Consider the following 25,580-nt stretch of genomic DNA (forward strand, 5'->3'; position numbering starts at 1 on the left):
TAATTGGGAGCAGGAGTCACATTCCTGAGTAAATCTAAAATAGACACCAACGTTTAAGTTCCAGTGATGATTAAAAGTCTCCTCCTCCAGCTGACTCCTCCTTATAATTTGTGAGTCTATTTCTGGGGGACGAGTGTGATGGATCAAACGAGAAGGAAAGTGTGTTCCAGATGTGGGAGTCGCCTCAAAAATATGTAACAGAGAATGGGAGGAGGGAGGAGGAGGAGGAAGAGGAGGAAGAGGAGGAGGAGGAGGAGGAGGAGAAATTTGGCAAGTGCCCTCGAAAAGACCCAGACAGGAGCAGAGGAGATGATTTAAATCTGCAGACGAGAGCGAGAAGGATCAGAGCGGGTTTATCAGGGATGAAGATGGAAGAGCTTTTATCCAGGACGGGGCTTCTCGTGGTCGTCATGGTAACGACGTGTCTTCATCAGCCGTCCTTTACCTCAGCACAGGTGAGCAGCAGCAGCAGCTTTTAAAACTTTTTTTCCTCTTTCTTTTCTCCATTTTCTTGCTGTTTCTGAGTGAAATAATGGACATTTTTAGCTCATTTTGGGGCTCTTAAAGGATGAGTTCACAATTTTCAAGTGCGCCTTAAACCAGGGTTATTATAGTTAAGTAAAACTAAGACTAAAACTAAAACTAGCCATGAAAAAATTATTTAGTAAACTGAAATTAAAATAAAAAACTACAATTAAAAAAAAAGAAAACTAAATAAAAACTACAAAGAACAATATAAAACTAACTAAAATTAAACTGAATTGCAGATAAATTCAGCTTCATTACTTCCTGTCCTGCAGCAGCCGCTATGCTCAGTCAATTCCTTCAAAATAAAACTAAACTAAAACTAGTCAATTCCTTCAAAATAAAAACTGAACTAAAACCAGTCAATTCCTTCAAAATAAAACTAAATTAAAACTAGTCAATTCCTTCAAAATAAAAACTGAACTAAAACTAGTCAATTCCTTCAAAATAAAACTAAACTAAAACTAGTCAATTCCTTCAAAATAAAACTAAACTAAAACTAGTCAATTCCTTCAAATTAAAAACTGAACTAAAACTAGTCAATTCCTTCAAAATAAAACTAAACTGAAATAAAAAAGCAAACTGAAAAACTAAAGAAAAATAAAAACTAAAGAAATTTTCACAACTATAATAACCTTGCCTTAAACCAACAGTCAGAAGCCAAAAGCCTGAACCATCAAATAATTGACAGAAAATTAAAATTCTTTGAAACTAGACTAATTAAATAAACACGTTGCATCTATGAGTTTGGTTTTGCATCATATTTGATACACTGAGAATTTTTAATACAACTTTTTTAAGGTCCTGCATAAAAGCTCATAACACAGTTTAAACCTTTTTATACATGATGATAATAATAATAATAATAATATATAATGTATGAAATGACAGATTGACAGATAAATGACTTCTATACCTGCTGTAATTAGCATAAAATAAGCTACTAAATATTACGTAATTCAACATTGCATTGGTTTATCTGTATCTGATTTTAAACATCAGGTTCATCAGGAATGAAATATGATCACACTGATGATTTAAAGCTCTCTAAAACTCATTTATCCACTATGAAACATTTAGTATGACGGAGTATTAGGGCCACACTGAGGGAAAAAAAAATCACAAACTTCTAGAATAAAGTCGTAATGATTTCCTCCAAGTCCGTCTGGTTCTTTTTAGCGTCGTAATACTCGTTTGTGAAACTGATCCTAAAGTACAACTCCACAAAATCCTCCACGGCTCTCATTTTACCAACTTCCTCTAAAACAACCGCTTACAATATTACGACTTTATTTTCGTAAATCTACGACTTTATTCTCATAAATCTACGAATTTATTCTCGTAAATCTACGACTTTATTCTCATAAATCTACGACTTAATTCTCATAAATTACGACTTTATTCTCACGAATCTACGACTTTATTCTCACAAATCTACGACTTTATTCTCATAAATCTACGACTTTATTCTCATAAATCTACGACTTTATTCGTGTAATATTACGACTTTATTCTCATAAATCTACGACTTTATTCTTGTAATATTACGACTTTATTCTCATAAATTACGACTTTATTCTCGTAAATCTACGACTTTATTCTCGTAAATCTACGACTTTATTCTCATAAATCTACGACTTTATTCTCATAAATCTACGACTTAATTCTCATAAATTACGACTTTATTCTCACGAATCTACAACTTTATTCTCGTAATATTACGACTTTATTCTCACGAATCTACGACTTTATTCTCACAAATCTACGACTTTATTCTCATAAATCTACGACTTTATTCGTGTAATATTACGACTTTATTCTCATAAATCTACGACTTTATTCTTGTAATATTACGACTTTATTCTCATAAATTACGACTTTATTCTCGTAATATTACGACTTTATTCTCATAAATTACGACTTTATTCTCGTAAATCTACGACTTTATTCTGGTAAATCTACGACTTTATTCTCATAAATCTACGACTTTATTCTCGTAATATTACGACTTTATTCTCATAAATTACGACTTTATTCTCGTAATATTACGACTTTATTCTCATAAATTACGACTTTATTCTCGTAAATCTACGACTTTATTCTCATAAATCTACGACTTTATTCTCATAAATCTACGACTTAATTCTCATAAATTACGACTTTATTCTCACGAATCTACGACTTTATTCTCACAAATCTACGACTTTATTCTCATAAATCTACGACTTTATTCGTGTAATATTACGACTTTATTCTCATAAATCTACGACTTTATTCTTGTAATATTACGACTTTATTCTCATAAATTACGACTTTATTCTCGTAATATTACGACTTTATTCTCATAAATTACGACTTTATTCTCGTAAATCTACGACTTTATTCTGGTAAATCTACGACTTTATTCTCATAAATCTACGACTTTATTCTCGTAATATTACGACTTTATTCTTGTAAATCTACGACTTTATTCTTGTAAATCTACGACTTTATTCTCATAAATCTACGACTTTATTCTCATAAATCTACGACTATATTCTCATAATATTACGACTTTATTCTTGTAATATTACGACTTTATTCTCGTAAATCTACGACTTTATTCTCATAAATCTACGACTTTATTCTCATAATATTACGACTTTCTCATAAATCTACGACTTTATTCTTGTATATCTACGACTTTATTCTCATAAATCTACGACTTTATTCTTGTAATATTACGACTTTATTCTCATAAATCTACGACTTTATTCTCGTAAATCTATGACTTTATTCTCATAAATTACGACTTTATTCTCACAAATCTACAACTTTATTCTCGTAATATTACGACTTTATTCTCACGAATCTACGACTTTATTCTCACAAATCTACGACTTTATTCTCATAAATCTACGACTTCATTCTCATAAATCTACGACTTTATTCGTGTAATATTACGACTTTATTCTCATAAATCTACGACTTTATTCTTGTAATATTACGACTTTATTCTCATAAATTACGACTTTATTCTCGTAAATCTACGACTTTATTCTGGTAAATCTACGACTTTATTCTCATAAATCTACGACTTTATTCTCATAAATCTACGACTTAATTCTCATAAATTACGACTTTATTCTCACGAATCTACAACTTTATTCTCGTAATATTACGACTTTATTCTCACGAATCTACGACTTTATTCTCACAAATCTACGACTTTATTCTCATAAATCTACGACTTTATTCTTGTAATATTACGACTTTATTCTCATAAATTACGACTTTATTCTCGTAATATTACGACTTTATTCTCATAAATTACGACTTTATTCTCGTAAATCTACGACTTTATTCTGGTAAATCTACGACTTTATTCTCATAAATCTACGACTTTATTCTCGTAATATTACGACTTTATTCTTGTAAATCTACGACTTTATTCTTGTAAATCTACGACTTTATTCTCATAAATCTACGACTTTATTCTCATAAATCTACGACTATATTCTCATAATATTACGACTTTATTCTTGTAATATTACGACTTTATTCTCGTAAATCTACGACTTTATTCTCGTAAATCTACGACTTTATTCTCATAAATCTACGACTTTATTCTCATAAATCTACGACTTAATTCTCATAAATTACGACTTTATTCTCACGAATCTACAACTTTATTCTCGTAATATTACGACTTTATTCTCACGAATCTACGACTTTATTCTCACAAATCTACGACTTTATTCTCATAAATCTACGACTTTATTCGTGTAATATTACGACTTTATTCTCATAAATCTACGACTTTATTCTTGTAATATTACGACTTTATTCTCATAAATTACGACTTTATTCTCGTAATATTACGACTTTATTCTCATAAATTACGACTTTATTCTCGTAAATCTACGACTTTATTCTGGTAAATCTACGACTTTATTCTCATAAATCTACGACTTTATTCTCGTAATATTACGACTTTATTCTCATAAATTACGACTTTATTCTCGTAATATTACGACTTTATTCTCATAAATTACGACTTTATTCTCGTAAATCTACGACTTTATTCTCATAAATCTACGACTTTATTCTCATAAATCTACGACTTAATTCTCATAAATTACGACTTTATTCTCACGAATCTACGACTTTATTCTCACAAATCTACGACTTTATTCTCATAAATCTACGACTTTATTCGTGTAATATTACGACTTTATTCTCATAAATCTACGACTTTATTCTTGTAATATTACGACTTTATTCTCATAAATTACGACTTTATTCTCGTAATATTACGACTTTATTCTCATAAATTACGACTTTATTCTCGTAAATCTACGACTTTATTCTGGTAAATCTACGACTTTATTCTCATAAATCTACGACTTTATTCTCGTAATATTACGACTTTATTCTTGTAAATCTACGACTTTATTCTTGTAAATCTACGACTTTATTCTCATAAATCTACGACTTTATTCTCATAAATCTACGACTATATTCTCATAATATTACGACTTTATTCTTGTAATATTACGACTTTATTCTCGTAAATCTACGACTTTATTCTCATAAATCTACGACTTTATTCTCATAATATTACGACTTTCTCATAAATCTACGACTTTATTCTTGTATATCTACGACTTTATTCTCATAAATCTACGACTTTATTCTTGTAATATTACGACTTTATTCTCATAAATCTACGACTTTATTCTCGTAAATCTATGACTTTATTCTCATAAATTACGACTTTATTCTCACGAATCTACAACTTTATTCTCGTAATATTACGACTTTATTCTCACGAATCTACGACTTTATTCTCACAAATCTACGACTTTATTCTCATAAATCTACGACTTTATTCTCATAAATCTACGACTTTATTCGTGTAATATTACGACTTTATTCTCATAAATCTACGACTTTATTCTTGTAATATTACGACTTTATTCTCATAAATTACGACTTTATTCTCGTAAATCTACGACTTTATTCTGGTAAATCTACGACTTTATTCTCATAAATCTACGACTTTATTCTCATAAATCTACGACTTAATTCTCATAAATTACGACTTTATTCTCACGAATCTACAACTTTATTCTCGTAATATTACGACTTTATTCTCACGAATCTACGACTTTATTCTCACAAATCTACGACTTTATTCTCATAAATCTACGACTTTATTCTTGTAATATTACGACTTTATTCTCATAAATTACGACTTTATTCTCGTAATATTACGACTTTATTCTCATAAATTACGACTTTATTCTCGTAAATCTACGACTTTATTCTGGTAAATCTACGACTTTATTCTCATAAATCTACGACTTTATTCTCGTAATATTACGACTTTATTCTTGTAAATCTACGACTTTATTCTTGTAAATCTACGACTTTATTCTCATAAATCTACGACTTTATTCTCATAAATCTACGACTATATTCTCATAATATTACGACTTTATTCTTGTAATATTACGACTTTATTCTCGTAAATCTACGACTTTATTCTCATAAATCTACGACTTTATTCTCATAATATTACGACTTTCTCATAAATCTACGACTTTATTCTTGTATATCTACGACTTTATTCTCATAAATCTACGACTTTATTCTTGTAATATTACGACTTTATTCTCATAAATCTACGACTTTATTCTCGTAAATCTACGACTATATTCTCGTAATATTACGACTTTATTCTCGTAAATCTACGACTTTATTCTCGTAATATTACGACTTTATTCTCATAAATCTATGACTTTATTCTCGTAATATTACGACTTTATTCTTGTAATATTACGACTTTATTCTTGTAATATTTCGACTTTATTCTCGAAGTTTGTGATTTTTTTTCCCTCAATGTGGCCCTCTAGTAACCCTCTAATACTCCGTCGTAATTCAGTGATAAAGGGTTAAATGTGTTTTATGTGTCTGTAATGATTCCTGCTGTTCATACTGAGCATTAGATCCTTCATAATGTTTACAATGGAAGTGATGGAGGACTAAATAAATCATTATAGTTTCTTTCTTTTCTTTGTATAAAAATGTTTTTATTTGATTTCATGGCCTTTTTTATTGTGGACTGTTGCTTTAAATCTCTTTCTAATTAAAATAAATGCTTTTAACATTAAACACATTACAGGTTTTCATGTATCAGGTGTCTTTGAATGACATGAATTGATTTAATTGGACTTAATTTCATCTTATGTTGTATCATTTAACCTAATTTTACTTCTTTCGTTCTTTCTCTCAGTAAACCAAACTGTGCTTTAATGAAGTGTGAGCCTCTTCAGAACAGGTTGAACTGGAGTTGACCCTCCTCCTGTCACAAGCTGCAGAGAAACGCCTCCAAATGTCCAAAAAAAAAAAAAAAAAAAAAACCCCACACACAAAGACAGAAGTTGATTATGTGGCGTGTTATGTCCAGCGCTGTGTTTTATCTGTCTTAGTGTGAGGTCAGCGGCGGGCTCACGGCCAATTTTCACCCCAGTGTTATATATGCAGCGGGCCACAGCTCTGCAAACCTCACCTCTATGTATAGACCTCACACCTGAAACCTACAGCAGGCTGGAGTCAGACGGCACTCACACGTCTTCTTCTCTTTCTTCCTCTGGATGACTTACACATAAATGTAGGCAGGGTGGAGAAATGTTTCTGAGACTGTAAATCAGCTAAATGTTGGAAGGAAGGAAGGAAGGAAGGAAGGACAGAAGGACAAAAGGAGGAAGGACGGAAGGATTGAAGGACAGTAGGAAGGAAGGAAGGAAGGAAGGAAGGACGGAAGAAAGGAAAGAAGGAACGACAGTTGGAAGGAAGGTAGGAAGGAAGGAAGGAAGAAAGGAAGGAAGGTAGGAAGGAAGGAAGTAAGTACGGAAGAAAGAAAGGAAAGAAGGAAGGAAAGTTGGAACGAAAATTGGAAGGAAGGAAGGAAGGACGGAAGGATGAATGGATGAAAGGATGGAAGAATGGAAAGACAGAAGGAAGGAAAGAAGGTAGGAAGGACAAAAAGAAGGAAGGAAGGACGGAAGGAAGAAAGGAAGGAAGGAAGGAAGGAAGAAAGGAAAGAAGGAAGGAAGGAAGGAAGGACAGAAGGAGAAAGGACGGAAGGATTGAAGAAAGAAAGGAAAGAAGGAAGGAAAGTTGGAACAAAAGTTGGAAGGAAGGAAGGAAGGCAGGTAGGTAGGAATGAAAGAAGGAAGGAAGGAAGAAAGGAAGGAAGGATGGAAGGAAGGAAGGAAGGATGGAAGGAAGGAAGGAAGGACAGAAGGAAGGAAGACTTACACATAAATGTAGGCAGTGTGGGGAAATGTTTCTGAGACTGTAAATCAGCTAAATGTTGTAATTACTAATAATACTTTGATACTTTTACTTAAATATATATAATATGAAGGTATTTTACTCTATAAAGTACTTTTAGATTGTGGTATTGAAGGAAGGAAAGAAGGACGGAAGGATGAATGGATGAAAGGATGGAAGAATGGAAAGACAGAAGGAAGGAAAGAAGGTAGGAAGGACAAAAAGAAGGAAGGAAGGACGGAAGGAAGAAAGGAAGGAAGGTAGGAAGGAAGGAAGGAAGTACGGAAGAAAGAAAGGAAAGAAGGAAGGAAAGTTGGAACGAAAATTGGAAGGAAGGAAGGAAGGAAGGAAGGTAGGAAGGAAGGAAGAAAGGACAAAAAGAAAGGAAGGAAGAAAGGAAGGAAGGACAAAAAGGAAGGAAGGAAGGAAGAAAGGAAAGAAGGAAGGACGGAAGGATGGAAGGACAGAAGGAAGTAAGGGATAAAGGAAAGAAGGACGGAAGGAAGGAAGGAAGAAAGGAAAGAAGGAAGAAAGGAAGGAAGGTAGGAAGGACAAAAGGAAGGAAGGATGGAAGGACAGAAGGAAGGAAGGAAGGAAGGAAGGAAGGAAGGAAGACTTATACATAAATGTAGACAGTGTGGAGAAATGTTTGTGAGACTGTAAATCAGCTAAATGTCCTCGTACACTTTTCTTTAAATATTGAATCTTAAAAGGAAACAAAGCAACAGTCAGGAGCCCAAATACTGATTCCTCCTGTTCATACTGAGCATTAGATCCTTCATCATGTTCACAATGGAAGTGATGGAGAAAACGTGTATGTGTAAAAATAGAAGAAGAAGAAAGAAAGAAAGAAAGGAGGAAAGAAAGAAAGAAAGGAGGAAGATGAGGAAAGAAAGAATGAACAAAACAAACAAATACAAAAGAAAGAAAGTTGATGTGAAGCTAATATGAAGCTTCAGCCGTCTAAAAGAAAGAAAGAAAGAAAGAAAGAAAGGAAGAGGAAGGAAGAACAAGAAGGAGGAGGAAGATGAGGAAATGGAGAAAGGAAAGACAGGAAGGAAAGGAGGGAGGGAGGAAGGAAGGAAGAAGGAAGGAACAGAGGGAGGAAAGAAGAAGGATGGAACGGAGGAAGGAAGGAAGGAAGGAAGGAAGGAAGGAGGGAAGGAAGGAAGGAAAGGAGGGAGGAAGGAAGGAAGGAGGGAAGGAAGGAAGGAAAGGAGGGAGGAAGGAAGGAAGGAGGGAAGGAAGATGAGGAAATGGAGAAAAGAAAGACAGGAAGGAAAGGAGGGAGGGAGGAAGGAAGGAAGAAGGAAGGAACAGAGGGAGGAAGGAAGGGAGGAAGGAAGGGAGGAAAGAAGAAGGACGGAATGGAGGGAGGGAGGAAGGAAGGAAATGAGGGAGGGAGAAAGGAGGGAGGGACGAAGGAAGGGAGGAAAGAAGGACAGAGGAAAGAAGGAAGGGAGGAAGGTAGGGGGAGGAAAGAAAGAGAGAAGGGGAGAGGAAGGAAGGAAGGAAGGAAGAAAGGGGGATGAGGAAAGAAAGAAGGAAAGGAGGAAAGAGAGAGGAAGAAAAGAAAGAGAGAGGAGGGAGGGAGGAAGGACAGACGGAAGGGGGGAAGGAAGGAAGGAAGGAAGGAAGGAAGGAACAGTCAAAACAGACGGGGTTAATTTGACCCGGGAAGACGACAGGAAGGTTAAACTGACTTTCATGTAAATAACTTCAAAACACACACAAAAAAAAATCTGTTATCAAGTTGTGAATATGAGTTTACCATAAAAAGAAGATCTGGTCTCAATCAGCTGTCCTCGTGCCACCTGCAGGACTGTCCGTCTACTCACGACCTGCTGAACTCGCTGCGACAGGTGGAGAAGATGTTGGCGGTCCATGAGACGTCATACCAGCAGGGCGTCCGATCCATCAGGAAGAAGCTGAGTGCTCTACAAAACACCACCATGGCGATCTTTAAGACGGGCAAGAACGGTGAGGAAGCCTGACGGTGTGAGAGACTGCTGATACCTTAGCTCACTTAGAAATGGCTCCACATACTAATAACAGCAGCAACTTTCAACATGGGTGTATTATAAAAGAGCTGGATATCAGACCGGAGATGGCAAGCTAGTCCGCCCCACAGACTGTATAAAAGAAATGGACGTAACATCCGTGACGTCACCCATTGGTTTGTGGACTGCTGCTCGGAAGCCAATAGTTTCTAATCTAGGCAGCGCCATCTTGAAAAGTTCAGGTGCATGCTGGGAAAAAATGAACACGGATTCTACTTATATGGGCATGAGGCGGAGTCATGGACGGACGTATGGGCGGGACTAACGGCGGAGCGGGGAGGCTGCGATTGGTTGCGAGGGCTGGATCTCAAGGACATTGGTCAATCAACCTGTCAATCAGGACGTAGCCACGCCCTAATGCATACCCTGCTTTATCATCACATATAAAATCAGGGAGGCCAAAATGTCCCAAATGAACATCATACTGCATTGAAGAAGGCTTTAAACTAGCGATTGAGACCATAAACACATTTTGAAAACGTTTACTGAGGTTAGAAATCAAGTGAGAAGTTGGTGAATTCTCCATTGACTTGTATAGAGACGGTCGCCCCCTGGTGGCCTTTTGATAGAATGCAGCTCTAAGTTACTTCCGCATTGGCTTCATCTCAGAGGACAGGAACTCCCCGCCTGGTCCGCCCACAGACTTTACATTGTGATGACGTCGGTGTTTTTTTTTTTTTAATCGCTCTTCTCGTCTCGAGGAAAGATTGACAAATATAAAACCTCCATGGATCAAACATTCATAACAGAAAGAGTGGTCTATGGAGGGAAATGTGGGCCGCGGGGGGGGGGGGATTTTCTTTTTTAGCTGCAATACCGCGAGTGACCAGTAGGGGGAATTGGCTGCCAGGCTGAGCGGTGGTATTGTATCAGTACTAAGCATGGGATGATAACCGTGTTCAAGGTATACCGCGATTTGAAAAAGCCACGTTAAACTGAAACCGCCAAATGTTCTGTCATACCGTTCCTAACTCTGAGGTATGAGCTGTTTTTAGTCTGGTCGAAGACAGAAAGTGGTCCTGGTCCTTCCTTTCCTTCCTTCTTCCTCCCTCCCATCCTTCCTTCTTTTCTTCCATCCTTCCTCCCTTCCTTTTCTTCCTCCCTCCCTCCTTCCTTCCCTCCCTCCTTTCTTTCTTTCCTTCCTTCCTTCCTTCCTCCCTTCCTCCCTCCCTCCTTCCTTCCTTCCCTCCCTCCCTCCCTCCTTCCCCTCCCTTCCTTCCTTCCATCCTTCCCTCCCTCCCTCCCTCGAGGACAACAGGAGGACAAGCTTAATCTCTGTTTAGGAAAAGGAAGTGACCCTTACTTTTTTGTCTGGTCAAAGACAGGAAGTGCAGGTCAAAGACAGGAAGTGCTGGTCAAAGACAGGAAGTGCAGGTCAGAAATCCCTCAGGTGGTGCAGCTGCAGCGTAGAGTATCACGACCCCTCACACTGTCATTACAATTTATATTCAGGATAAATGAACATGTCTGTCTTTATTTTTCTTCCTTTTAGGAACATTTTAGAGCTATTGCGCAATACCGCCATACCGTGAAACCGTGATATTTTTTCTTATGGTTATCATACCGCCAGAATCTCATACCGGCCCCATGCCTAATCAGCACAACGTAAACATCCATGGTTTTCACTTTCTGGTAAATATTACCGTGTCAGGAAGATGCCACCGGTCATTTATGAGGAAAATATGACGCTAGCCTATTTTTAGTCTTTGTTTCCGTTTCTAAACAAACTAACGTGACCAAACTCGTCATAATGAAGGAACATGTGACCCAGTGCAGCGGAGACTCACTGATGTGTTTTTAATAACGTACCAAACCACGTGACGCCACAACTGAGTTACATACTGAACTGTAAATGTTATATACTGTTCATAGACTGTATAGGTACTGTTTCACTCCCACAGCTCCAAACACTAATAACAGTTTAACACTTTAAGTTTAGAGTCTCCAGAAAGTGTTTCCATGTCAGTCAAATCTAGACTTTGTGCCAGACGGGGAGTTCCTGTCCACTGAAAAGAAGCCAATGCGGAAGTAACTTAGAGCTGCATTCTATCAAAAGGCCACCAGGGGGCGACCGTCTCTATACAAGTCAATGGAGAATTCACCAACTTCTCACTTGATTTCTAACCTCAGTAAACGTTTTCAAAATGTGTTTATGGTCTCAATCGCTAGTTTAAATCCTTCTTCAATGCAGTATGATGTTCATTTGGGACATTTTGGCCTCCCTGATTTTATATGTGACGATAAAGCAGGGTATGCATTAGGGCGTGGCTACGTCCTGATTGACAGGTTGATTGACCAATGTCCTCGAGATCCAGCCCTCGCAACCAATCGCAGCCTCCCCGCTCCGCCATTTGCTCCACCCATACTTCCACCCATGAGTCCGCCTCATACCCATATAAGTAGAATCCGTGTTTTTATTTTTCCCAGCATGCACCTGAAATTTTCAAGATGGCGCTGCCTAGATTCGATACTATTGGCTTCCGAGCAGCAGTCCACAAACCAATGGGTGACGTCACGGATGGTTTGTGCTTAATTTTGTTGAGAAATTGATCATCTGTGAGTCAGATCAATACAAGCATGAAAAAAGACGATTATTAACTATAAAGAGACGCAAATACTTTTCAGAGTGAAAATGTGAAGGTGTTTTTAGTTTTTTTTTCAGTTTCTAATCAAACTAACGTGACCAAACTCTTCATAATAAACAAACACATTTTGTATTTTACTGTCCAGAGAGTATTTCCATGTCAGCAAAGTCTTCACTATGTATTTAATTTCCTTGATAAATTGATAAATGTCCGGGTCGCCATGACATGACATGAAAAAAAGATGATTTTACTGCAAAAAGCCACACAAATAATTTCGAGAGATTGAAAACCTGACACCGTTATTAGTCTTTGTTTCCATTTCTAAACAAACTAACGTGACCAAACTCTTCATAATAAAAGGAACATGTGACCCACTGATGTGTTTCTAATAGTTTTTGAATAATAACAGAGGAATAAGATAATTCAGACTTTAATACAGACATTAATATTTGTTAGTAGATCAGTTCATTGTTGGTTTGGATCAGCAGACTGCTCCTTTAACCCTTTATAGGACACTCATTGAAAGGAAGGGAAGGAAAGGAAGGAGGGAGGAAGGAAAGGAAGGAAGGAAGGAAGGTAGGGGGGAGGAAAGAAAGAGAGAAGGAGGGAGGGAGGAAGGGAAGAAAGAAGGAAGGAAGGAAGAACAAAGGGGGATGGAGGAAGGAAAGAAGGAAGGGAGGAGAGAAGGAGGGAGGGAGGAAGAACAGATGGAAGGAAGGAAAGGAAGGAGGGAAGGACGGAAGAAGGACAGAAGGAAGGAAGGAAGGGAGGAAGGAAAGGAAAAGAGGTAGGGGAGAAAGAAGGCAGGAAGGAAGGAAAGAAAGAAGGAAAGAAGGAAGGAAGGAGGGAAGAAAGGGAAGAAAGAAGGAAGGAAGGAGAGAAGGAGGGAGGGAGGAAGAACAGATGGAAGGAAGGAAGTAAGGAAAGGAAGGAAGGAAGGACGGAGGAAATAAGGAACGAGGGAGGGAGAAAGGAAAAGAGAAAGGGGAGAAAGAAGGCAGGCAGGAAGGAAGGAAAGGAAAGAAGGAAAGGAAGGAAGGAAGGATATTTTGGGATATTTACAGAAGTTACCAAATATAATTATTTGCCCAATAAAGGGTTAAAAGGTGTTCAGTGACCTGGTTGGTTCCTCTCAGGGTTTGTGACTCTTCTCTCTCTGCCCTCAGCATCCTGTCCCAAACCAGAGACCCCCTCCCACGGCCGCAGACTGGGTCGGGTGTTTGGAGTCGGACACGAGATCCACTTCCTGTGCAAACCCAATTATGAGCTGATTGGCCCAAGGACCCGGGTGTGCCTGGAGTCTCTGAAGTGGAGCGGCCAGCAGCCCATGTGCAGACGTAAAGAAGAAACTCAACCATGAATGAAATGTAACTGATTCTGGTTCAGTTTGTATTAAAGTGCTTTTGTTTCTTTTCAGGTTTCAACAGCACCGCAAACTCCCTGCCCTCCTTCTCTACTGCTGCTGTCGCCTCCCTGCCTGTCTCTGCTGCTCTGTCAGCTTCCTCCTCAACCTCATCATCCTCATCATCATCATCTTCATCCACATCCTCCTCTCCCTCCTCCTCCTCCTCCATCCGTCCGTCTCACTGCACTCACTTCCTGGGCTCCACCCGCTGCACCTGTGATGTAGGTTTCACCATATCAGGCCGAGACAACAACATCTGCACAGGTAAGAAATACTCTAACTTCTACTAGTAACTAAGTACTTTACTGTAGTACAGTTTGAGGTACTTGTACTTCACTGTAGTATAGTTTGAGGTACTTGTACTTCACTGTAGTACAGTTTGAGGTACTTGTACTTCACTGTAGTATAGTTTGAGGTACTAGTACTTTACTGTAGTACAGTTTGAGGTACTAGTACTTTACTGTAGTACAGTCTGAGGTACTTGTACTTCACTGTAGTATAGTTTGAGGTACTAGTACTTTACTGTAGTACAGTTTGAGGTACTAGTACTTTACTGTAGTACAGTCTGAGGTACTTGTACTTCACTGTAGTATAGTTTGAGGTACTAGTACTTTACTGTAGTACAGTTTGAGGTACTTGTACTTCACTGTAGTATAGTTTGAGGTACTAGTACTTTACTGTAGTACAGTTTGAGGTACTAGTACTTTACTGTAGTACAGTCTGAGGTACTTGTACTTCACTGTAGTATAGTTTGAGGTACTTGTACTTTACTGTAGTATAGTTTGAGGTACTTGTACTTCACTGTAGTATAGTTTGAGGTACTAGTACTTTACTGTAGTACAGTTTGAGGTACTAGTACTTTACTGTAGTACAGTCTGAGGTACTTGTACTTCACTGTAGTATAGTTTGAGGTACTTGTACTTTACTGTAGTACAGTCTGAGGTACTTGTACTTCACTGTAGTATAGTTTGAGGTACTAGTACTTTACTGTAGTACAGTTTGAGGTACTTGTACTTCACTGTAGTATAGTTTGAGGTACTAGTACTTTACTGTAGTACAGTTTGAGGTACTAGTACTTTACTGTAGTACAGTCTGAGGTACTTGTACTTCACTGTAGTATAGTTTGAGGTACTAGTACTTTACTGTAGTACAGTTTGAGGTACTTGTACTTTACTGTAGTACAGTTTGAGGTACTTGTACTTTACTGTAGTACAGTCTGAGGTACTAGTACTTTACTGTAGTACAGTCTGAGGTACTTGTACTTTACTGTAGTACAGTTTGAGGTACTTGTACTTTACTGTAGTACAGTTTGAGGTACTTGTACTTTACTGTAGTACAGTTTGAGGTACTTGTACTTTACTGCAGTACAGTTTGAGGTACTTGTACTTTACTGTAGTAGAGTTTGAGGTGCTAGTACTTTACTGTAGTACAGTTTGAGGTACTTGTACTTTACTGTAGTAGAGTTTGAGGTGCTAGTACTTTACTGTAGTAGAGTTTGAGGTGCTAGTACTATACTGCAGTACAGTTAGAGGTACTAGTACTTTACTGTAGTACAGTTTGAGGTACTTGTACTTTACTGCAGTAGAGTTTGAGGTACTTGTACTTTACTGTAGTAGAGTTTGAGGTACTAGTACTTTACTGTAGTACAGTTAGAGGTACTAGTACTTTACTGCAGTACAGTTTGAGGTACTTGTACTTTACTGCAGTACAGTTAGAGGTACTAGTACTTTACTGTAGTATTTCCATGTGTTGTACTTTCTACTCCACTACATTTATTGAACAGCTTTAGTTACTTTTCAGATGCAGATTTGACACAATGGAAAATATAACAAGCTTTTAAAATACAACACTCATAATACTGCAGTACTTTTACTGTAATACTGCATACTACATCACTATAATACTGCAGTACTTTTACTGTAATACTGCATACTACATCACTATAATACTGCAGTACTTTAACTGTTACTGACTTTTGAAGCTTTGTGTTTTTCTCTGTTCCAGATATCGATGAGTGTCGTCTCTTTCCTCTCGGGCAGCCTGGTCGACTGTGTGTTCATCAGTGTGTGAACACTCCTGGCAGCTTCCACTGCTTCTGTCCAGCAGGGTACGACCTCGCCAGGGACGGCCGCAGCTGCACAGGTCAGAGGTCACACCGCTCATCCTGTCAGTGAGGAGGGGAGCAGTTAGAGGTGTGTGTGGTTCTTAGACTCTGCCATCTTTCTGTCCTCAGACATTGACGAGTGTGAGAACCGGATGCACGACTGCAGAGCGGATCAGCTGTGTGTGAACACCTTCGGAGGTTTCCAGTGTGTGACGGTGGAATGTCCAGACATGAAAAACGCCACGTACATCAAGACTTCACCCATGTAAGAACCCTCACATCCTTCAGGCTCAAAGCTTCGTCCTAAGCTCTTTCTTTCTTTCTTTCTGGCTTCTTTTATCACAAGGATGTTTGTTTCATGCAGCAACACATTTGGGTCAGTGATGTTTTACTGTGTCCATGTGGTTTAGTTTAAATTTAAAGGGTTAAAATGTGAAAATAAACGTATGAATAACTTGCACACGTTCTTTTTTTTGTGGACCCAGCATCAAATTTCTGCTTTTAATCCATTTAGAGAGAATATATTAGAGGATTATGGTAAAAATGTCTAAGTGGTGTAACCATAAAAACTTTGTACCAAATAATTCAACTTGCTTAAAAACAGTAAATAGTCAATAAAACAGCATATCAACTAGTTTGGCATGATCTTACATCCTTCCTTCCTTCCTTCCTTCCTTCCTACCTAACACCATATCAACTAGTTTGGCATGATCTTACATCCTTCCTTCCTTCCTTCCTTCCTTCCTTCCTTCCTTCCTTCCTTCCTTCCTTCCTTCCTACCTAACACCATATCAACTAGTTTGGCATGATCTTACATTATAACTTTTATATTAAATAAAGCTAATGGAATACTATTGTTCTAAATATTACATTTAATCTGGGTAACCATGGAGATCAGGAACCATTTACAGTCATTCTTAGTATAAGTTAATATTTATCATTCTTTTGTGGTTACACCATTTGACATTTTCAGGAGCATTCAGTCTTACTTTTGGTAAAAAATGGTGCAAATATAATTTCAAATGATATAAAACCAACAAAAATACTAAATGTGCATTTTAACAAACCTGATGCTGCTTTTATAACTAGTTTAACTGATTTTTGAATTACTCATCTTGCCAAACCTTATTTGTCACTGACCCATATACATACATTTTAATCATGTCTCAAGTTTTATTGCAATAAAACTGCAAGTGAATCAAGTAGAGAAGGAATTCAAACTGAGCAGATATGACAAAGAAAACCACAAAACATCCTCATCTCAGAATGACACAGATATAAAATGTAATTGACAGGCAGCGATGGAGGGAAGTCTGAGAACAATGAAGTTTCTGCCTCCTTCCCTCCTCTTACAGTAAGCGGGCTGAGGTTTGGCTTCAGACGCCCCGCTGAGGTTCTTCAGGCTCCAGTCAGCTGACCGGCTGATGATGGTCATGAGGTGTGAAACATATTTATGGCGGCAGACAGGAACTCAACGTGTTTACCAAAGCGGTTATGGAGTTCTGATTTATCCTCCTGCAGCTGAGGCGTAATTGTATGTTGCAGTAATGCGGACTGACAGACTCCACAGGAGGCTTCTAGACCACATGCAGGGTTCAGGGTCAGGGTGATGTTTGGTGTTCGATCTGCCTGAGAAGAACTCTGAGTCACAAACTGAGCACAAGTGTCTCATTAACTCAGAACAAGTATTCAGATCCTTTACTTTATTAAAATATCAATACAGCAATGTAAAAGTACTACTACAATAAAAGTACTGCAGTATTATGAGTGATGTAGTATGCAGTATTACAGTAAAAGTACTGCAGTATTATAGTGATGTAGTATGCAGTATTACAGTTAAAGTACTGCAGTATTATGAGTGATGTAGTATGCAGTATTACAGTAAAAGTACTGCAGTATTATAGTGATGTAGTATGCAGTATTACAGTTAAAGTACTGCAGTATTATGAGTGATGTAGTATGCAGTATTACAGTAAAAGTACTGCAGTATTATGAGTGCAATGTGTTGTATTTTAAAAGCTTGTTATATTTTCCATTGTGTCAAATCTGCATCTGAAAAGTAACTAAAGCTGTTAAATAAATGTAGTGGAGTAGAAAGTACAACACATGGAAATACTACAGTAAAGTACAAGTACCTCAAACTATACTGCAGTAAAGTACAAGTACCTCAAACTGTACTACAGTAAAGTACAAGTACCTCAAACTATACTGCAGTAAAGTACAAGTACCTCAAACTGTACTACAATAAAGTACGAGTACCTCAAACAGTACTACAGTAAAGTTCAAGTACCTCAAACTGTACTACAGTAAAGTACAAGTACCTCAAACTGTACTTGAGTAATGTGCTTAGTTACTTTAGAGTACTGCTGTTGAGCTGGTTTTGGATCTTTAGTTGCTTTAGTGAGATTGAAAGTTTTCTTGTGTGGAACAGAAGCAGGAAGTTGTGGTTTCACTTCAGCTCTCTGTGTAAAAATGGAATATTTTAATTTAGGAATATTATAACATGTTAACAGTTAAAGACACAATGAAATGACAGCTTTAGCTTCCAGAAGACGTGAACTATTTCTGAGGCTGTGCTCTGATTTCAGGAGGTTAAATTGTCGAGGGATTGGATGTAACAATGGTTGACAGCTGTTGGATGGTGGATGGTGGGTGGTGGATGGTGGGTGGTGGATGGTGGAGCAGACAGGAAGTTTGGGAGAAAGAGAAATTAATTTAGCCCACTTATACCACAACCACACCTACATCCCATAATACTTCTTAACTAAAGCACTCAACCTGTAATCTAACAGGGTCCAGAGCAGTTTTGTATTGTTCATGGTTTTACATGGGTCTGCATTAGCTATTCTTCCTGGTGTCCATCAATCACATTTGATTGGATGAATTTTACTCCCATGTGTTTTAATTTGAAGAAACTCATTTTGGTTTATAAATACTCATAATTGCCTGTTTAGCCCTGCTAGCGGCGCAGCTCTAGACTGAAATCCAGACTGAAACATCTCAACAACTACACAATAAACTGAAATGATATCTTATGAAGACATTTGAGTCAAGCCAAGTCAAAGTTGATTTATATAGCACATTTAAAACAACCTCAGAGACCCCAAAGGATGAAGCTTAGAGTCTTTGGGGATCTGATGATTGTTTTATTTATTGCTTCCACCATCATGAGGTTAATGTTTGTGGTTTTAAGTGAAATGACTCAACAGCTTTCAGTTTGATTGTCAAGAAATGTCGTTCTCACATTCAAACCCTCCTTTAGATAGAAATGATGGCTTTACAAGAAGTATAAACATCAGGTCAGAGTTTAAATGAGCCAAACACACCTGTGAGATATGAAGGGTGAAGAGTTTTCCCTCATTCTGTGATCAAAGTTTAAGATATTTCTTTAATGCTTTGTAGGTCACACTAGGGCTGGGCGATATGGCCTTTTACTAATATCCCGATATTTTTACGCCATGTCACGATACACGATATATATCTCGATATTTTGCCTTAGCCTTGAATTAACACTTTGATGCATACAATTATGCCAGTGTGATGACTCTACATTAAAACATTGTTCATACTACATTAATATATGCTGATTTTAAACATTCATGCCAAAAGCGTAAATCACAACTAAACAAATTCATCAAAACTGTATTTATTAAAGAGTTATTAAGCAGTGGTACAAACATGTCATTTCAAAACAAATAAAGTGTCTTTTATGCATGATGTAACTAATATGACATATCAAAATAACACTAAATAAAAGTGCACATTTTGTGCATAATGCCACTAGGATATAAAGGTAGAGCTGTCTCTGCTACGTAGATTATATCAAGTGTGTCGATGATCTTTCTGAATCCGGGCTTTTAACCACACTCACTGGGGCCATGTCTATCTCTGTGTGGTGTGTTACTGCGGACGTTATCTCCTTCTGTTTTTGACTGTTTTAGTCGTATTGCTGTTCTGGAAAAAGAAGACGCTAGACTCAGTTGCGTCAGTGCTGGTTGCTTCGGCACTTTCTTCAATATGTCACTGGTCGGAGATGTGCTCTTGCAGAGTTTCAAGCACACATGGTGATATAACTTTGTTGTAGCTTTTGTGGTGACGCTTTTATGACATACTTTACATATTACGGTTTGTTGTTCAACGTCCTCCCTCTTGTACCCAAACCACCGCCAGATGATGGATCCTGAATTGTTTTTTTGGGAATTAATCTCCTTCCTCCACTTGTCCATATCACCTGCTGCTCCCGCTACCTGAGATCGCTGCTACTGCTGCTACATGCTGCCGGGCATATGACGTTGCACGCACATCAGAATGTGATGTACGTACCTAGGTGCGCTTGTTTTATCTCTCTGTGCGGAGAGATGAGAGAGTGAGAGAAACCTGTAGTTCAACGGGCCGCGACTAAAAACAAACTGCATGTAAATTGAATGTATACTCGAATATTCACGATATAGTCATTTTCTACATCCCACAGAGAACAAGCCGCGATACATCGAGTATACTCGATATATCGCCCAGCCCTAGGTCACACCAAGAAAGTGCTATTTAAAAAATGATTTCTTTGCTTTTCCTTCCTCTTTGTTGCCATGACAACAAAAAACATGGATTTATTTCCTCATTGAGCCTAAATGTGATGTTTTACAGCCTCTACAGACTCATTCACACCTCATTGGTTCTAAACTTTTATTTAAAAACATGTTAGAGACTCATTCTGTTCATGTTCAAGATGAGAACATGAAAGTCAACTTCAAAAATGTCTCCAGCAGGATCTCTGATGTCAGCACAACCTGTATCTATAGCAACCATAGCACAACCTGTATCTATAGCAACCATAGAACAACCTGTATCTATAGCAACCATAACACAACCTGCATCTATAGCAACCATAGAACAACCTGTATCTATAGCAACCATAGCACAACCTGTATCTATAGCAACCATAGAACAATCTGTATCTATAGCAACCATAGAACAACCTGTATCTATAGCAACCATAGCACAACCTGTATCTATAGCAACCATAGCACAACCTGTATCTATAGAAACCATAGAACAATCTGTATCTATAGCAACCATAGAACAACCTGTATCTATAGCAACCATAACACATTCTGATGGTCTGTCTGTGCATTACATACCTCATACAAGTGCTATAGATTGACCTAAAAGTTAAATGGGTTCAATAGATTTAGTTTTTGAGCAGATATCATGACACAAGAATGTCTTCAGTGTTAGTGAACATAGAAACTCATCACCAACCTCATGTTTCCTTCATTTCCAGGCGCTGTGAGAGGAACCCGTGCATGCTGGGAGACAAGGCATGCACTCAGGCGCCGAACTCCATCTCCTTCCACTTCCTGCCCGTGGTGTCCAACATGTCCGCCCCACGCGTCCTCTTCCGGGTGTCGGCTGCCCGCGTGCTTGGCGACACGCTGCGATTCGGCCTGGCGGGCGGACGAGGGCGAGGCCACTTCAGCGTGCAGCGCTCGGGCCGGCAGACGGGCACCCTCCTCCTGGTGACACCCGTCAAGGGTCCCGCCACCCTGGAGGCAGAGGTGGAGATGAGCGAGCTGGAGGGTCACACTCTGCTGGGTCGCTACCTCACCAAAGTCACTCTGATGGTGTCTCCATATGAGTTTTAAGGCGAGGACGGGCGAGTGGAGGGTTTATAACCATCAGGGTTGATTAGGGCTGGGCAATATAAATAAAACCATATATCACAATATGTTTAATTACCAAATAACTCAATATCAACATCACAATAATATTGTAGGGATGACTATGGGTGGTTTCACAAAATATTTGCACAATAAGATTTTTGATAAATAATCATTAGGAATGTGGGTTTAATGACAAAGCGGATAAAAAGCAAATACTACAACAGCTAGAACAATCTTGTAACTTCAGAGAATTACATTATTTTACTGTAATGCTTCATTTAAAAGCAGGAAAAGACAACAAATCTGCTGTGTTACGATATTACGATATCCAAATTCTGAGACAATATGTAGTCTTATATCACGATAAAGATATAATATCGGATATATTGCCCAGCCCTACGATTGATTACAGTTTGGAGCTGGTCTTTTACTCCATTATACCGTATTTGCTTTAATAGAAGCCCAGGCCTTTATTTACCTACACTACAGAGGTTGCCAGGCCTTTATTAGAAGCAGGCTTATATTAGAGAGAGGCCTTTATATTATATTTGCTCATATTTTAATACGAAGCCTTCTTGATATCTGATTTGCTTCTGTTTGCTCTGTTCAATTTTTGTAACTGCATTACCGGACTCTACATATTCCAGCGTGAGGAACAACATTCCCAGATAGAAAATGTAACCGTGGCCTAGGTCCAACCCACACCAAACACTTTCATCTGGTCCAGATACTGCATGGTATGATGGCACTTGGGCGGTCCGCTCGTGTTTCCTAGCCACAAATAAGCCATAGCGACGCTGTATATCAACCAATGACTGACCAACATCCTGAATACATATACCACCACAGTACTTCATCTTTACCAACAAAAAGGGCCCACATTTGATTTGGAATATTTGGGCTTTACATGCTATTTTGCTATTTTAGATGTTGGTCATTTTAGAGGCTCACGTCCATTTTGTCCGGGCCAGATGAAGACCAGCAGTGCTATCTGGATTTCTAATGCTTGAGTTCTACTTGTAAGGTTTTGGCAGTGCGTTAGGTTTCAGGTACCATGCTCACTGATGTGTGCTCTCCCACTTAACCAAGTTACCCTGGTTGACTTATTATTCAAATACAGATCTCTAAATTAAACTTACCAAGAGTATCCACTGTTTTTTCCCCCTCGGCTTGTTCATGTTGACTATGCCCCCTAATCATTATCTGAAACCCAACTTTTAATTGACTTTGGTCTTTTAATTGAGGAGGTATGATATTTATTCACCTGGTGAGGAAAAGTTTTAAAGTCTTACTACAACTATTCATATTTATAATTAATGACAATAAGAAGAAACAACAGTTAAATGTCTTTTACTGACTACTTAGTGAACTACTGTTAAATGCTAATTCTAATACGACATTAAAACTAATATTAGAAGAGTTTTTGTCATTAGTAGATACATATAAAAACAAGCTCTGAACATACTTAATTCTGCACAGAGATGCTCAAACATTCATCTTCAGGAACATGAAGAGGAAAAACAGATTTTTGTCATAAAATTAGCCATTAAAAAAAAGAAATGCTGCGCCTGAGCCATTAGCCTCTGAGCTTTCTGAGTGGTTTACCAGACACATGTTTAATTATAGCATTACTGAGTCCTCATCCATGAAGTCTTTTATCACGTAAAAACCAAAACACGCAGGCTGAAAACACTTCTGACAAACTTTTCTGTGGTATTTCTGTTTTTAAGGAACATGTTTCTTCATGTGAATAACATGTTGTAGCATTAACCGCCTCAGACATAAGGGTTTGTTTGCTATGTATTTTTAATTTCTCCCATATTTGGGATTATAGGAGCCGATAAATACAAACACTAAACACTGTCTTTGAAAAGGAAATCGTTTTTGAAATAAATAATCTCTTAATATGGGGACAATGGTTTATTTTACTGTATAACACAATTAATTCACCAGTAGCCTATATAAAACTATTTCTTACATTTACACCAATGATAATAAAGTCCCAACGTCCTCAAACGATGCTTCCTAATTAGCAGTGTTAGCTTGTTGCTATCACTGAAAATAGTTAAATTTCTTTAGCATAACAAACTACAAACGTTATTAAACCTAAATAAACAAGTTTCAACCATAAAATATGACAAAGTTTTGTACCTGCTTCACTTTTGTCTGGAGCTCAGCTGTTGATTGACTCAGCCAAGATGTCTGCCGTCTGGTTTTTACACTGTAATGCGCTTTTGCGGCCACTAGGTGGCACAAAAAAAAGAAGTGTATTAACCAGGACAATAGGTCAAAGTTCAGCAGAATGAAGTATAAGGTCCAGTAAACCCAAAATATAATGTCCCCATGATGAAAAAGCAGGGTTGCAGGAGGTTAAATAAATCAAGCTGTTTATTTCCAGTTGATTTTAAAAGTTTGAAAACTGAGTCAGACCAGAAACAATCTGATTTATATTGTCAAACCAAATATATCTACACAGCGTTAGAAGGCAGGTAGATCAGAAATATCAGGATATATGTGGGAATTAATATCATAATGTTCTGTTTCTGATTTGAAATGACTGGAAAAAGACATGTGACTGTATCAGAGGAAGGTTTTTGTTGTACTGAACGCAGGATGAACAAGTCTTTCTGGGGATGAAGCGGGTGTCGAACCACTGTGTTTATTGGCCTCTTTGTAGGTGATTTAATGTATCTGCTTTAAAACTGTATATACTGTAGTTTCATTTCAGTAGAATATTTAGTGTGTAGAAGTTTGCACCTCTTTTATATAATCATAACTATTGAATCACAAGGCGAATAATCTGTTTATTACTTATTCAAAAAGAGCAAAAACAACTTCAGCAACTTTTTCAGCATGAGATGAAATATTTTCAATCCAGATTTTTTACTCATCAGGTATTTATTTTTAAGTAAATTAATGCTCAACTTTGTGAATTCAATGTAATAATAATAACTGAGAGGTACAAACTGGAAGTATGTATGAGTCAGTATGTTTCTTTTTTTGTGTTTTTTTATTTCCAGATACTTTTATTCTGATTTTTACTTTGTCTTATTCTGATTTTACTGCTAAAACGTCTGTTAAACAATAAACATGTTTACCTGACACTGTGTCATTTCTGTGTTTCGTGTTACAGGCCGTGATTCATACTCGAGACGTTCGAGTCGTAAACTGTAGTTTAGTTGGACAGAAGCTGCGAGGCGGACATGTTTTGGTCTGTCGGGTTGAAGAATTTAACACAGATCTGTGAGACAGTCTGAAGCTCCACAGACCAGACAGAACACACATGAACACAGACAGACGTGAAACAGACAACACACATGCAGAAATACACACACACACACGTACGCATAGTATATGTATGTTTATATATACATACAAGTTAGTACTCAGATCCTTTGGTGCATAAAAACTACTAATACAGAAAGAATAAAATACTCCATTACAAGTAAAAGTCCTATTTAAGTAAAATAACAGAAGTACTGGCAGCAAAATGTAGTTAAAGTATTACAGTAAAAGTACTGCAGTATTATAGTGATGTAGTATGCAGTATTACAGTAAACGTACTGCAGTATTATGAGTGATGTAGTATGCAGTATTACAGTAAAAGTACTGCAGTATTATAGTGATGTAGTATGCAGTATTACAGTAAAAGTACTGCAGTATTATAGTGATGTAGTATGCAGTATCACAGTAAAAGTACTGCAGTATTATAGTGATGTAGTATGTAGTATTACAGTAAAAGTACTGCAGTATTATAGTGATGTAGTATGCAGTATTACAGTAAAAGTACTGCAGTATTATAGTGATGTAGTATGCAGTATTACAGTAAAAGTACTGCAGTATTATAGTGATGTAGTATGCAGTATTACAGTAAAAGTACTGCAGTATTACGAGTGATGTAGTATGCAGTATTACAGTAAAAGT

General features: G+C 37.6%; 1 protein-coding gene across 1 annotated transcript; it reads left to right on the plus strand.

Annotated features, from left to right (window-relative positions):
- The first annotated feature begins 362 nt into the window (after positions 1-362).
- si:dkey-234i14.3 (fibulin-7-like) lies at positions 363-21,638 on the plus strand. The gene is made up of 7 exons (XM_053319398.1): positions 363-455; positions 9,666-9,825; positions 13,657-13,827; positions 13,908-14,159; positions 15,900-16,037; positions 16,129-16,264; positions 21,278-21,638. Exons 1-7 carry the CDS (start codon positions 363-365, stop codon positions 21,636-21,638), a joined length of 1,311 nt encoding a protein of 436 aa, XP_053175373.1.
- The last annotated feature ends 3,942 nt before the right edge of the window (positions 21,639-25,580 follow it).

The sequence above is a fragment of the Scomber japonicus genome, chromosome 5, assembly GCF_027409825.1.
Source record: "Scomber japonicus isolate fScoJap1 chromosome 5, fScoJap1.pri, whole genome shotgun sequence".
NCBI classification, from domain to species: Eukaryota; Metazoa; Chordata; class Actinopteri; order Scombriformes; family Scombridae; genus Scomber; species Scomber japonicus.

Coding starts and splice junctions, on each gene's coding strand:
- si:dkey-234i14.3 (XM_053319398.1), top strand. CDS start 363: ATGAAGATGGAAGAGCTTTTATCCAGGACGGGGCTTCTCGTGGTCGTC. Junction 9,826..13,656: donor CTTTAAGACGGGCAAGAACG/GTGAGGAAGCCT, acceptor CTCTGCCCTCAG/CATCCTGTCCCAAACCAGAG. Junction 16,265..21,277: donor TACATCAAGACTTCACCCAT/GTAAGAACCCTC, acceptor CTTCATTTCCAG/GCGCTGTGAGAGGAACCCGT.